Raw genomic sequence first — 14,899 nt, forward strand, 5'->3', positions numbered from 1 at the left:
AAAAAAAAAAGTACAAATAGATAATGCATTAGCTTTATTTCTTATTTGAGATCCCCAGTAATACCCTCCATTGCGTAAATACCTAAAATGCAACATACAGGAAACGACAAAATTTAAAAACCAAAATACTAGTTCAGCATGTTGAAACTTGTATACTGGTAAGGACATACTTGATGAAGGGAATTAATGCATCAGCAGTGAACTGCTGAAGTTACTGTACTAAAACAAGTCCATTAGAAATGGCGGGGACACCAGCATAGCATTTCTTCCTTCATGTGTGGAAATACTTGTAGAGTATGAACTTAGAAATTATTCCTTGGAAGTTTGTAATGCAGGATTTACTATAGCTCACAAGACCCTTTCTAGCATCAGTCTTGTATCTATTTACAGTAGAGAGACTGGGTGTTGGATAATACTTTGCTAGAAGGAGTGACTAATAAAGTGGTATTAAAAAGGTCATGTAGGTGAGCAATGTCTTTACGTAGAACTTGTACTCAGCCGAAGTACCATATGTACACAAAATAGATCTACCATAATGCTAATATTAGTTTTATCGTGATACTGATCTTAATATTGCATCTTTTGTTGACAGATGTGCAGCCAGGTTCTCTCGAAAGTCATGGAGATAGTTGTATTGCTGAAAAATGTACAATCATATTTAGCAAAAGTGCTGAATGTGACGGACATGTTAATAAAGTTTTAAAAGAGAGATTAAATACTTTGTGGTTTAGGCAAGTCTCTAGCTATTAGGTTAGGATAAGACCTAATTAGGGCAGGAAGAGGCAGATTACCCCAAATCTGGCTACTGCATGATTCCTACACCTTACTCTGAAGCATTTGGTGCTGGCTACTGTTAGGACAGAGACAGGATATTGGACTAGATGGACCTTAAGTCTGATCCAATCTGGCAACTCCTGTGTTCCTGTTATAGTGAGGTTGGAGATATTACAATTCTGTTTGTGGCTGGCCTGAGTTTCTAAAATATTAAATAGGAAACTGCTTCATTTGTGAATAAGTAGCTCCACTTCCTCTGCATATAGTCCAAGAAGTAGAACACTGCTTCCAGCTAGCTGAATGCAGAGCACAACAATCTACATAGAGGGCTGGTAGGCCAATTCACTCTTGAGTAAAGACTCCAAATGGTGTAAACTGCATAACAAGTGTTCAAAAAAATATAGGCAATCAGGGAAATTTAAACACAGATCCCCCATATCTAATAAAAGCAGGGTGGGACTCCCCATCCTCTCCCTAGCTTCAATAAACAGTGCTTACTCTGCTCTCCACTCCGACTGAGCAGAAGTGTGCCTGCTTCCCAAATCCTATTTGGCTACTTCAACTAGCAATAGGCAGCATTCTCTGGCACTCTGCCTTCTTTAGAAGGCATTTAAAATAACATTGGATCTCGAAGTTAAATGGTGAGATCTTGACTGGTGTACATTTTCTGGCTTTATAAACTATTGTCTTGCTATTGTTTTATGACTTATGTATTCTGAGAAGGTTTAATACTAGCATTGGGATCTGGGCAGAGGACGATGATGGATGATAAATGGAAAATGACAGCTAGAATAGGAACTAATGTGTGTGAGGTGGGGAAGTTTAAGAATCATGGCAGATGATCAAGGTGTGCAGTGAGAATTAAAGGAAAGGAGGGATTTTGGCAATAGAAAGGAAGCAGCAACAACCCCTATTATAAGCTATAGGTGGGAGTGTGGTGGAGGGCAACAGGGGAGAGAGGTAAGAACAGAGCAAACTGCAGGGGCGGGGGAAAGAGAAGAGATAGAGTGGCTATTGGCAATAAAGGAGGAAAGATGTGAAGTTCTGGTGTGGACAGACCGAGACTGTGTTGGCATGATAGTATGTGACTAAAAGCAGCTCAAACCCAACATTCAAAGGCAGTAAGGACATGAATTACTAGAGGCCTTCTTTAACTCTCAGAAAGACAAAGCCATTCCCTTCATGAAGAGATCTTAGTACAGAGGCACAGTCCTCTACCCACCAGAGGTCTTCTCCATTTTATTATTCCCTCCCCCCAGAGCTTCCTTACCTTTATTGTCTGTATTGCCCCAGATCCTCTTAAGTCTCGGAGGCTCTCTATTGCCTCTTGGGGTTCCATTGCATCAGATAATTGAAGCAGAAGACATGCAGCTACTGTAAGGAAAAGAGATGCATAAATATGCATTCTAACAATCATCTCTGTATGTAATAAAACTTCTGCTCATTGATGTTTGTGCTTAGACAACCACTGGAGTCTCACGACCACTTCAGAACTGGAATTTCTTCATCATACAAAGGTCCACAGATCTGTTACAATGGATACTTCAACCTGGTTGCAGTTGGGGGCAGAACCAGGCCTGCCAGTCATTAGCAGCAGTGAAGTTTGCTCAAGTTTTCTCTGCATCCCCAGCAGTGTTCCAGAGGGAAAGTCCAAACTTTAATTCAAAATTTTAACAGTTTGGTCCCATAACATCTTGAGGGCTGCGTTTGCATTTTGGGAGATTGTTATCTCAGCTCCGCTCCCCTTCTGTGGTGTTTGCACCTTTTGGCACCCCTCAGGCTTTGGGGAAAGAAGCTGAGAAAAAACAGACAAAACGAGAGGTGTGTGTCTCCTGCTTCCTCCTCACTAAGGGTCATGCAGGGAGTTCTGCCAGCTCTGAGGGCAGAGTTCAGTCCCCGCCCTGGCAGGAATGGAGGCAAGTGACAGCAAAGATGTGGAAAAGGAGATAGAAGCAAGATCTAGTTTGTTCCCTTTACAAATCAGACATGAAGTCTCTCCACACTTCCACGTATTTGATAGCACAGAGCGATAGTGCATTGTTCACCGGCTTTTTTTATTCTTTAACAAGTCTGACCAGATAACAGTTTCTTAGTTGATCAGTACCATAAAATACTAAATAAACTGGCTTGATCCTGCTTCATTTACTACAGTGGATGCCTGACCTGTTCTCACCCATATTTCTGCCAACAACTGTAGTAACTGAGACCTATCAAAGCATAACCAATCTTATTATAGGATGCTATTAAACTTCTCCCATTTTCCATGTATCTCCATAAGGCCTCCACTGTGCAAGGGCACCAAGTTCCATTTCCAATTCAGAAACCTCTGGTTCATAATGCATTTGGTCCTTTAGGCACCAGACTAATTTATATTTTAGTTCTATTACCAGAAGAGGACGTGGCTAAATTGTATTAAGTAATGACAATATTAAGCAATGACATGGGGGAAGGAAGGAAAAAATGCTTACTGAGACATGAACGTCCAAGTCCTCCATAACAGCTGAAAGAAAAGAATGTCTTGTTTTAATAGTGCAGTAGCAACCAAAGTCCCAAATCAGCACTGGGGCCTCATTGTGTTTGGTAATCCTTGCAAGATCACACAGAGATCAAGATGGCTGGAAGCTTTACCTCCCTCTTTTGTGAGCTCTTTGGAAAAAGAATTCATTCAAAAATACCTTGACCACAGTTCCACTCGTCTCCTATAATCTAAGGAAACAAGCCTCACAATACAGGTGTGGGACACTAGAGTTGTGTGAAAATTCAGTCCTTTGGTAAAACCTGTGGGAATCCGCCCCTGCCAAAGAGTTGTGTTCTAGATTCACAGAAAGCAAGATCAGATCATTTTGGTAGATTTTATGCCCACAGCTTCTCTGGTGCCTAATGGGAAAGAAGAAACACTGCATCCAATAGAAATACCTCATCCTACCTCTAGGTCAAAATTCCTCCTACCCACCCAAAGTCCATTTCTTACTGGATTAGTAGAATGCACCATGATATCCTCATGTAAAGTGGATGGCCTGAAGCAATGTAGACTTATTTTTTAGTATCCATTAGTGTTTCCTAAAGGCTCAGGAAGTATGTCACTGTCAAGGCTGAATCCCCACTCTGTCACTTTGAGTGTAGAAGATGGGGGCCCACAAGGATTTTCAAAATCAATACTGGCCATTCCAGGCTTGTATTATACTCCCAAGGTTACAGCTTCTCTCTGACCTTGGCTTGGTAAACGCTCCCACCACCCAAATGCAAAAAAAACCCCAACCAAACCCTTTGAACCAGGAAGGAGCACTTGGGAATTCCTCCCTCTGGGGTACCCTCAAGCCCCCCCGGGGAAGAGCCGAGAAAGAAAAAGGAAATTAGCTGTTGCCACCAGCTAATCAAACAGCATATGCACAAACCTCTTAGGACACCAAAAATCCAATCCTGTTCTTTAAAAAAAAAAAGTAAATTTTATTAAAAATAAAAAGGAAGAAAATATACCTGGAACTTAGGCTTTTGCTGGATTTTAAAAGAGCAATTCCAAAAATTAAGCATCCAAACTAGCTTTCTTGGGGATTCAGCTTAAAGGTTACAAACAAACAAAAGCATCAGGGGTTAGCACAGAGGAGTCCACAAGCCAATAAGAAAAAAGAACCCTAATTGTGTCTTTTTCGACATTCCCTAATTTTACTCACTATCTGACGCTTCAGATAGTAGGTTCAAGGTATGAATTGATAATCTATGATCATACCTGGCTTAAAGCTGCTTACAGCACTGCTGCTCTGTGTCCCTGCAGCCCAGAGAGAGCAACAGACAAAGGGAAAGTTCCCCCCCCACCCCAATTTTAAAAAGTTCTACCTTCCCATTGGCTCTTTTAGTCAGGTGCCCACTTCCTTCTCTTTACCTGGGGGGCTTTTATCCCTTTACAGGTGAAGCAAGCACAGAACAGCTACCAAGAGGGATTTTACAGTTAACTGGCTCGTTGGGTGTTCATAAAAGGGAGCTACCCCCAGCTTCATTTATCACAGTCACCCTGGCAGCTGCTGTGAATTTTAGTCAGTTTGTCTCAGGTGGTACACCATGCGTCACCCCACTAGACCAGCTGGGAAAAGGGGGGGAGGCTCCATGTGTCCATCCCTACAAGGCCTAGCATTATTTCTCATTGAATGGGGCAAGGAAACGGAAGTAGTTGTAAGTGTGTGGCAGAAGACGACATGGTGAAAGAGAGGGAATGTCACAGTTTGAATTAACCTTAAAGGAAGCCAGCCAACTGTCATTTGACATTTGTTTATTGTACATTAAAGTTTTGATTGTTCATTCATCTGGAGGGAAGTTGATAGATGTCTTGTGGAGATAGGAAGGAAATAGGAACTTACTGTATTAATGTTTTCCGGTTGCTTTCCAGACAGCCCCTTAGTTCTTCCAGAATGGTACAGCAGTTGGTGATGTCAGGAGTGTCTCCATCAGGAATAGGATGATGGTGCACAATAATCCCGTGCTGCTGGTAGGAGTCTAGTAGGTTTGGCACCCGATATTTTGAGAGTTCTCCTCTGGTACAGAGCACAAATATATCCTGTGTCCCATACCTCTTTAATTCTTCTGCCAACAAACCAAGACACTTGCAAATAAAAAAAGCCTTTCAAGTTTAAGATCTACTTAGACGAAAATGCTAATCAACTCAATTTCGGGGATTAATGTGAGAATCAGCAATGACCAGCTGACAAACACTAGAAGAACTGTAGGGTTAACCATGAACACTGTGTTTATGCTCATTGGTAGGATCCTGAAGTTGGCAAGTTATTGAAATAAAGATTAGAAGTGTTTGTGCTTAGGCTTTGAACTAACTCTTCTTGGGAAGCTTGCTAGCCTACATTGGGATTATCAGAGCGTCCTGTTATGGTAGAGAAAAAAAACTAAAGACAACCGCCTCTGGTTATGGGTTGTACATAGGCAGCAGTGAGTACTCTCAATTGGCAGTGAACCCATGTAAGAGGTGATGTTTTTCTCTTGCAAAAGCATCTCAGTACATTAAACAGTGCCCACAGCTTCACATTTCCCCAAGCACATTGAGCACTAGAGAAGACCGGATAAACACAACTGTCAAATCAATACTCCCTCAGGAACTTTTCACCCAGTAAAAGGAAACACTGCATGTATTTTTAAAAGGGAATTGCGAAACACGAATGCAGATGGCACATCTTAATTGCTTGCATAATGAGTGATGATGGTTTCATTTCTGAGAAAATACATGTGGTAACTGGAAACAGATTTGCTGGTTACAGAGATTATGCGATACAATTTTCAGTCTAAGAGAGCAGGCAAGATTCTAGTGACTAAAATAGTAAATGTATTTACTTTTAATTCACCATGTGCATTTGAAAGTGCTTACTTACAATATGAAAAAAAAAGACCTAAATTAGTATAGTGGTCCATATATATTATATATAAATCGAAAGAGCAAGAGCATGTGTTCATGGGTGTGTCTATGTAGCATATGTGTGTATATATTTTTAATATAAACTTACCTATATCTTTCTGAAGATTTCTTTTAACATCCTTGAACCTACAGCCTAAAATAAAATATGAAGAAGTGAGTTGTATGGAATAGAAACATTTGAAAAAACAATTCACTTTTGCAAATAGAGTAGTTGTGTAGAGGAGAGCAGACAGAACCATCATGTTTAATAAAGTAACAGGGCAGCTTTTCTAAGCCCGTAACTAAAATTTAGTTTTTAAGCCTTCCCAAAAGAGAGAGCGCTTCTGACATGATTAACTGGGCTACACTTAAAGAGATTGGCAAGAGGTCAGCAAGACGCGAGATGGCTGTAGGGTTACTAGTAGGATGATTCCCTCCCTCTCCACAAGTTCTGGCATATAACAGATATTAAACTCTCCTCCCTATTTGGGTTCTCAGCGTGTCATTATCATTACCTTATTTTCTCCCAGTTTATTCCATAAAGAAGAGCTACAAAAGTGCTTTTAACATGATGCATATACCCAACAATGAGAGTTATCAGGACAGAAAATGGGCACAGCAATGCCTGAAACCCAGGGGCAATTGCATGGGTTGCGCTATAGTGTATAAGGCAAATGTGTGTGGCTAGATTGCATGCTTCAATTACTGCTCAAACTATTCCTCTCCTCTAGGTCTGCTAACTTTAAAACTGCCCTTACCACCTTTACTGCCCTTACTACCTCTGGGAGACATTTGTTCCCTTCTGAAGATGAAGTGTTGAGATCCTGCAAGTAGGAAGTTATATCTGCTGGCTTCCAACAGGTGGAATTTTGTGAGGCAGCAGCAGGCAGGCAGTGTTTAAAGAACAGACATGAGTTAAGAAGGGACACAGGTAGTTTGAAGACCAACATTTCAAACAGGTTTTGTATTGAATCTATTTCCAAAGCCTAAATATTTAACACTTTATCTATAAACATGTGTTTAAAGTGTCAATGAAATTCCGTTTGGAATTAAACAATCCCCATTTTGGCATTTGCAACCCAAACATTACAACAGAATGTAGTGCATGAGAACGAGACAATGATAATTGATTCCAAGCTGGGAGAAAAATAAGCAGTAAAAAACACAAGTGATTAAAACAGGTGAAATACTTCACTAACATCTTACATTTTTATAACGTAAGAGTGTAGGATTTTTTAGATGTGATTTTTAGTTTGACATTCCTTATAGTGGAAAAATTTGGCTTTGCCAGAATTGTCCCATTTCATGGCTTTGCATTGACATTTACTATTATAAAAGGTACTCCAATTTGAAAAGCACACTAGTTGATCAGCAGTTACCTTTCATCACTTCTTCTGGATTAGGCAAAAGAGCCTCAGGCATCAAACCAAGAGATCTGATACCTCCACTCTTTCCAGTATTGTGTGCTCAGAAGACATGGATATCACTCCACTAAGCGAGTACGGCTTTGAAGAGATCTTTGGGGACAGCATAATTTCCTTCTTGGTAGAAAGCATGTTTTAAAGCTAACTTCTAAAACCAGCGCTACCTACCTGGCAGAGAACATACTCCCAGAAACTGAGAACAATAGAGAGACGACAGGGCTAACCTACCAAAAGAAAATGCAGAATATAAACTTAAATTCCAACTCAAGTTTTCAATATTAGACAGCCACTTTTTCTGTGGGGTTGTGGAAAAGTAATTCAGCAGTATTCCAGTTTGAATAGCAAGAATTGCAGCCAGAAAGCTTTGTAGTGCTTACTGATAAAAGAGAATCACATGTCCATACTACAACATTTTATTTCTGATCACGTATCGTACGCTTAAGTGAGAAGAGGTATCAACTATACACACGCACAGTGAAGAGGTTTTAACACTTCTGAGGTGTATATTAAAAGTATCAATACTTCATTCTGAACCATTTTACTACTTGATTAAATTCCACGTTGCCTCCACTGTAAGAGCTATGGATCAAACCATCTTAACCTACAACATCTTCACAGTGTGCCAGAAATTAAGAAGTTACTTGGGAAGTAAAGTAAATGGATTTTAGTCACTCACAAGTTATGTTTTAAACAGAGTCTGGACCAATATCTTCAAGTTGCAGAGAACCATGGTAGTTACATGACAACGAAACTTGCTAGTATACGTCTAGTGTTTGATTTCATTACTATTTCTATGACTTCTCTGAAATATCACTGAACACGACTGGCCTGCTGCAGGTTTCTTTAGGACAGGTACTATCTATTGTCCAGCTGTGTGGTTTTATGAACATTCAGGCCCACATTTACTGCAGATATTTAGTTGCAAGCAGCATACAAGTTTTCTATAAACCCTATGTTACTTGGGATATTTCTGCAAGGCCAGAAATTGCTGAGTGAAACATCTATGAGGGTATTTGATTACAAAGGATTTTCTGCTAAAAAAAAATATTTGTCTTACCATGATATCTGAAATGGTGTCTGATCATCTTGAATAGGCTCTTCATCAGATGAGTCAAACTCATTTGCTTGCATCGCGCCAGGCTTCAATAGAAGAGTAATTGCTGTAAGGAATTGTTCGTCAACATTTGCTGTGTTGCAAGCACACTACAGCAGAATGAGTTTTTTTTCTTTAGTAAAAGATTACCATTGTTCATGTAGGATGTATTACTTCTAAGACCACTTTGATGTAACTCAAAGGTTTAGTTTAAGATGATAGACCGCAACATTACTGAACGTTAGCCACTATCTACAGGTTCAATCTTATATAAGATTTTGAATCCTTATCTGTAGCTCTCTGCTACGTAAATAGTTCATTAGGGTTGTGAAAAACCCAGGTTTCAAATAGCAAAAAAAATTACTTCAGGTTCTCTTTTTTAAAGACCTGTAACTCTGAAGTATTCACATGAACATAACATACTTGAATATAAGATATGGGTATTAGAAACAGGATCTAATTTTAATATGTGAATGAAAACTTTTCCTCCTCAAGGTTATGAGTACATCAAGGTTCTTGCTATTCCTATTTTGAAAGTTTTAGAACTGTCTATGCAGCGAGAGAGGAATCAATGGCGATCCAGAGAAGTGCATTCCTAATAAGTGGATCAACTGTTATTCAATGTTGACAAGAGGGGAGCAGGTGGAGGAGCAGTGAACGTGAGGAGGCCTTAGCTCGAAGGTTGGCATGGCACCTGATACACAGCTCTGAATAAAACTGGCCAGTTCATTTTATTTTATGATCTTCACCATATTGGTCTCATTAGATGGTGGTTCTGCATTCTAGCTAGTGAATGGAAGAGCTGCAAACAAGAAATTTGTTAGATGTTATCTGACTTAGCATGCCTAATTTTGAAGGAAGTGGTAGGAAACAAGCCACTGAATGGACTAAAGTAATGAAAAAAAGTCATCTAAAGCAACAGGTACACAAGACAGGATATGTGCTCAGCTCAAAGTACAGAAAGCAGTTTCTTGGATTCTTTAAGATCAGATGATCCATCAAATGAAACTGTCTACTGAATAACAAACATTGATTAGTTTGATGATCCTGCAAACAAGACATTCTCAATGCTATTGTCATCATCACTCCAGTCACAATGATTGCTAACAGAGACTTCAGTTGTGTCTGTTCATCTTTGTCATCCAGAGATTAGCAATTATGACACTAACAACTGAAAGGCAAAGACTTGAGCCTAAAGTGTTCTTTAACACTAACCTCATTCCCCTCAGCGTAGCACAAAATGAGAAACAAAGAGACTGAAGCACTTCACCCTGGATATATCTCCACACACATTTTTAACTTACAAGTCCACTAATACATGCTGCTAGAATCAGCAGTAACATTAGTATAGCAGAACCTCAGCGTTATGAATACCAGAGTTCCAACCTGACCGGTCAGCCACACACCTCATTTGGAGCTGAAAGTACACAAAACAGGAAGCAGAAGGTAAAAAAGGAAAAGAAAAAAAAACAATACAGAATGGTGTTAAATGTAAACTACTAAAAAAGGGAAAAGGAAAGTTTAAAAAAAGATTTGACAAAGTAAGGAAACTGTTTGTGCTTGTTTCATTTGAAATTAAGATGGTAAAAAGCAGCATTTCTCTTGTGTATAGTAAAGTTTCAAAGCTGTATTAAGTCAGTGTTCAGTTGTAAACTTTTGAAAGAACAACTATAACGCTTTCTTTAGAGTTATGAGCAACCTCCATTCCCAAGTGTTTAACTCTGAGGTTCTACTGTACAAGACTGAACACTAGCAATGACCTAATAACAGCTACAAGCATTTATGCAGGGGGGAAAAAAAAGGCATCTCTACTTAAAGCTAAGGAGTCTATATCTGAAAAGAAAACTGTGCAAGTAGCTGCAAATGTCACCCAAAGAGGAAAAAAAATGAAAAAGTTGTCTTGTTTCGATAAACTGAAAATATGTTGAGAGAACTCAAGTGTTTTCATCTTAAACATTGGACGTATGGGTGTTTAGCACACTAGTTAAACCTTGTTGAGAAAGTACTGACAGTCCTAAAGCACACTGTGGAAGTTTAGAAGTTTTCCTGCAACCGCTAGCAGCTTCTTGGGTTTGTTGGTTGAAAAAGGAGAGCAGATCACTCCCACTTCCCAACTACACTTGGTGGAACACAGGAAAGTTATGGCGGTTAGATGCATAAATATGCTGAAATTTGCATTAAGCGCAAGGAGAACTTTCATCAAAATATAGCATGTTTTACATAACAAGGGAACAGATAAAGACACTAAGCTTACAAAAAGAAAAGGAGGACTTGTGGCACCTTAGAGACTAACCAATTTATTTGAGCATAAGCTTTCGTGAGCTACAGCTCACTTCATCGGATGCATACTGTGGAAACTGCAGAAGACATTACACATACAGAGATCATGAAACAATACCTCCTCCCACCCCACTCTCCTGCTGGTAATAGCTTATCTAAAGTGATCACTCTCCTTACAATGTGTATGATAATCAAGTTGGGCCATTTCCAGCACAAATCCAGGTTTTCTCACCACCCCCTCCCCTTCCAAAAACCACACACACAAACTCACTCTCCTGCTGGTAATAGCATTGTAAGGAGAGTGATCACTTTAGATAAGCTATTACCAGCAGGAGAGTGGGGTGGGAGGAGGTATTGTTTCATGGTCTCTGTATATATAATGTCTTCTGCAGTTTCCACAGTATGCATCCGATGAAGTGAGCTGTAGGTCACGAAAGTTTATGCTCAAATAAATTGGTTAGTCTCTAAGGTGTCACAAGTACTCCTTTTCTTTTTGTGAATACAGACTAACACGGCTGTTACTCTGAAACCTAAGCTTACAAAAGCAATTAAAATAGGGTTTGAAGGGATTTCACAGATTATAGGCTACCACCCAGACTGCAACAGTAATCTAAATCTGTCCTGAATTAATTAAAAGAACTGCAGCCACAAAAATCAAACTCAAAAAACAATTCAGAAATGCTGTAGAACCTTTCCAGTACTTAACCAATGTGACAGATCCCAAACATGGATGTCACAGGTTTAGATTCCTCTGCCACCGTCAAAAAGTCTAAAAAAATGGTTGTTACCATACAACCCCAATATCCCTCCTGCTATTCTAAAACTTAAAACTGAAGACCCAGATCTGTTTGTGAAGGAGCTTGCATCAAAAATGAGCAAGTAAAAGCACATTCAGACTGGTTTGGTCAAACCCTTGTAAAACATAGTAGGTGATGAAAAAGGTGGTACACTGATTACATTATCAGCTTCTGGAGGCAGGTACAAGAGTGATAGCCCTAACTAATTAGACTGGAGACACTTCTTGCACTTTACTTAGACAAGTGCAAGATCTCCATTAGAGACAAGGTGTATGCTTTTTAAAAAAAAATATAGTTGAGGAATAAATAAGTTTACTACAGCCATATCTACACTTACAAGCTTACAGTGGCACAGCTGTATCGCTGTAAGAGTGCTTGCGTGGCTGTGTTATGCAGACAGGAGAGAGTTCTCTCGTCGACGTAATAAAACCAGTTCAACAATCAGCAGTAGCTATGTCGATGGGAGAGCGTCTCCCATCGACATAGCACTGTGCACACAAGCGTTTATGCCAACAAAACTCATGTCACTCGAGGGATGTTTTTTCACACCCCCGAGCAATAAAAGTTTTGCTGACCTAAGTGCTAGTGTAGACATGGCCTAAATGAATCATAGTATGAATTTCATTTCTAAAACCTCTGTAGGTTTTTGTCCTCCCTCCCAGGAAAACGTGGGGTATTTTGTATGATTGGAAAAAAGTCACACTTCTGTACTATTGTCAAACAAAAGTTTCCATGAGCAACCTTGAAGTAACCAGAAAAGTAAAATCAGTCAAATAAAACATAGCATTCAAACAATGTCTTTAGCGCAGTCATACATGTATGTTGAGGATGGGAGCAAGTGTCAAAATATCAATCATATAGCAAGTATTAATATTTATCCAGGAACGCAGTCAGGGGCTGCTCTGAAGAATTCCCCAGGTCTTTAAATGATTGGCATTTACCCCAAGCACACAGAGATGTGTAACTGTGCCTTAGAACAAGTGTAATAATTCATTTCTACAGGGTTCCTCAAGCATATTTGAGAAACAAATCATCTGGATGGAAGATACATAAATTCAGTCTACACAGGTCAGGGCACCTCCAATAGCAGAGTGATGCCTGTTTGTGTTTGAGTTGCATGCATGAAAGTAATGCTTCTGAAAATCTGTGACATGAAAGCCCTGAAGACTGAAATCCTCTATTCACAGAACAAGTACAACACCGGCACCTGCTGTGCATCCTTTCTTACCTTTTCATGCCTTTGTCTCAACCTTATCCTAGAGAGATTACCTTTAGGGATGAGAGGAGCATTTAGTTCCCAGGCCTACTCAACATTAAGAGAACAGTTATTGCTAATTGGGATGATGATGGTTTGTGACATGAACTGAATTGACACCACTGTACCCATTTCAAACGATAGACCACAAACTGCCATTAGATAAAAAGAAAACGAGTACTTGTGGCACCTTAGAGACTAACCAATTTATTTGAGCATGAGCTTTCGTGAGCTACAGATCACTTCATCGGATGCATACTGTGGAAACTGCAGAAGACATCATATACACAGAGACCATGAAACAATACCTCCTCCCACCCCACTCTCCTGCTGGTAATAGCTCATCTAAAGTGATCACTCTCCTTACAATGTGTATGATAATCAAGTTGGGCCATTTCCAGCACAAATCCAGGTTTTCTCACCCTCTGCCCCCCCCACAAACTCACTCTCCAGCCATTACCAACCAGGGAAGAATTCAAGTGGTTACCCTAGCTGTCAAAGGCTACATACTCATTACTTGTCTGAGCCATTCAGTTACGCAGCCAGGCAACTGCCAGCTCGCCCATGTCAGAAACAAGAAGGGTCCTTAAATGGAGATAGGCAACAGTGTGATGGGCCTCAGGCTACTTAGCTAATAAGACATTTCAATGCCTGTGATATGCTTAGAGTGGAGATGGAAACTTCACAACTGAAGGCTACGTGAAAGCAGCACCAGCCTGGCACAGGGTCAGGGTTGTGGCAGCCCCATGAAAAGCTCAGACCTGTAGCAAGAGGTAAGTGGTGTTGCAACATGCTTCACCAGCAATATTACAATCACAGAAAGTATACATCATACAGATAAAAAGAAAAGGAGTACTTGTGGCACCTTAGAGACTAACCAATTTATTTGAGCATGAGCTTTCGTGAGCTACAGCGAGCTGTAGCTCACGAAAGCTCATGCTCAAATAAATTGGTTAGTCTCTAAGGTGCCACAAGTACTCCTTTTCTTTTTGCGAATACAGACTAACACGGCTGTTCCTCTGAAACCTATCATACAGATACAATCATGTTCAGTAATTGTGGGGGGAGGGGTAGCAGACAGCAGGGCAGAAATGCAGTCCGGAAAGCAGACGCCTTACAGCTTGTTAGCGGCCAGAGTATTTCCCCAGGGTAGGGGCCAGTGTCACATTTCCTGGGTTCCCAAATCCCTGACCCACAGATTCAGGAAGCAACTAAATGTTCAGAAGAGCTATCACAGAACAGAGGGATGTTTTTTGGGGGGGAGGGGAACCCTGCCCTCCCCCCACAGCTCAGGAGGGAGGGAGGGAGGGAGGGTAACCCTGCCCCTCCTCCCCCCGGGGCTCAGGTTGAGGGGGAAGGGTAATCCTGCCCCCTCCCCCCCGGGATAACCGGGGCTCAGGATAGGGGGGGAGGGGTAACCCTGTCCCCGCTCAGAGGGGGAGGGGTAACCCTCCCCGGGGCCCAGGAACGGGTGGGGGTAACCCGGTTCCGTCCGCCCTCCATCCCGGCCCGGCTGAGGTAGCCGTGGGAGGAGGCCGAGCGGCGCTCCCCAGCACACCGGGCGCCCCTCACCAGGTTCACCATCCCGGCGCGCTCCCCGGCGCTCGGCCCGGGCCGCAGCCGCCGGTTTGAACAGGCCTCCGTCCCGCCCCTTAGGGTTCGGCCCGGCCCAGGGCGCTCATTGGTCAGTGCCTTCCCGCTCTCACCCAATCCCCTGCAGGCAGGCGGCTCGCGCCGGATACAAATAAACCCCGCCCCCCGACAACGGACGAGCCCTATTCCCCATCTGCTCCTCAAGCAACATGAAAAGCACCTTCTGATTGGCCGAAGTAGGCGGGCTTTGGAAACGCCCCCAAGCTCTAACGGGATTGGTTAGCTGGGAGG

At 41.4% G+C, this 14,899-nt stretch overlaps 1 protein-coding gene across 4 annotated transcripts; it reads right to left on the minus strand.

The window, feature by feature from the left end:
• CDKN3 (cyclin dependent kinase inhibitor 3) lies at window positions 1-14,673 on the minus strand. 4 transcript variants are annotated; one of them, XM_073350095.1, is made up of 8 exons: window positions 14,588-14,673; window positions 8,648-8,730; window positions 7,759-7,814; window positions 6,276-6,320; window positions 5,127-5,346; window positions 3,243-3,274; window positions 2,045-2,148; window positions 1-637 (listed from the first exon to the last, which is right to left on the minus strand). In XM_073350095.1, exons 1-8 carry the CDS (start codon window positions 14,597-14,599, stop codon window positions 551-553), a joined length of 639 nt encoding a protein of 212 aa, XP_073206196.1. In that variant the 5' UTR covers window positions 14,600-14,673; the 3' UTR covers window positions 1-550. The 4 variants fall into 4 exon arrangements, with proteins under 4 accessions (XP_073206196.1, XP_073206195.1, XP_073206197.1 ...); XM_073350094.1 differs by having other exon boundaries at window positions 5,127-5,349; XM_073350096.1 differs by having other exon boundaries at window positions 5,127-5,349; window positions 8,648-8,750; window positions 14,588-14,666.
• Between the last annotated feature and the right edge of the window lie 226 nt (window positions 14,674-14,899).

This window comes from Lepidochelys kempii, chromosome 6 (assembly GCF_965140265.1).
Source record: "Lepidochelys kempii isolate rLepKem1 chromosome 6, rLepKem1.hap2, whole genome shotgun sequence".
In the NCBI taxonomy this organism is placed as follows: Eukaryota; Metazoa; Chordata; order Testudines; family Cheloniidae; genus Lepidochelys; species Lepidochelys kempii.

Coding starts and splice junctions, on each gene's coding strand:
- CDKN3 (XM_073350094.1), bottom strand. Junction 3,275..5,126: donor AACCGGAAAACATTAATACA/GTAAGTTCCTAT, acceptor CTTTTCTTTCAG/CTGTTATGGAGGACTTGGAC. Junction 2,149..3,242: donor ACTTGGACGTTCATGTCTCA/GTAAGCATTTTT, acceptor TTTTCCTTACAG/TAGCTGCATGTCTTCTGCTT.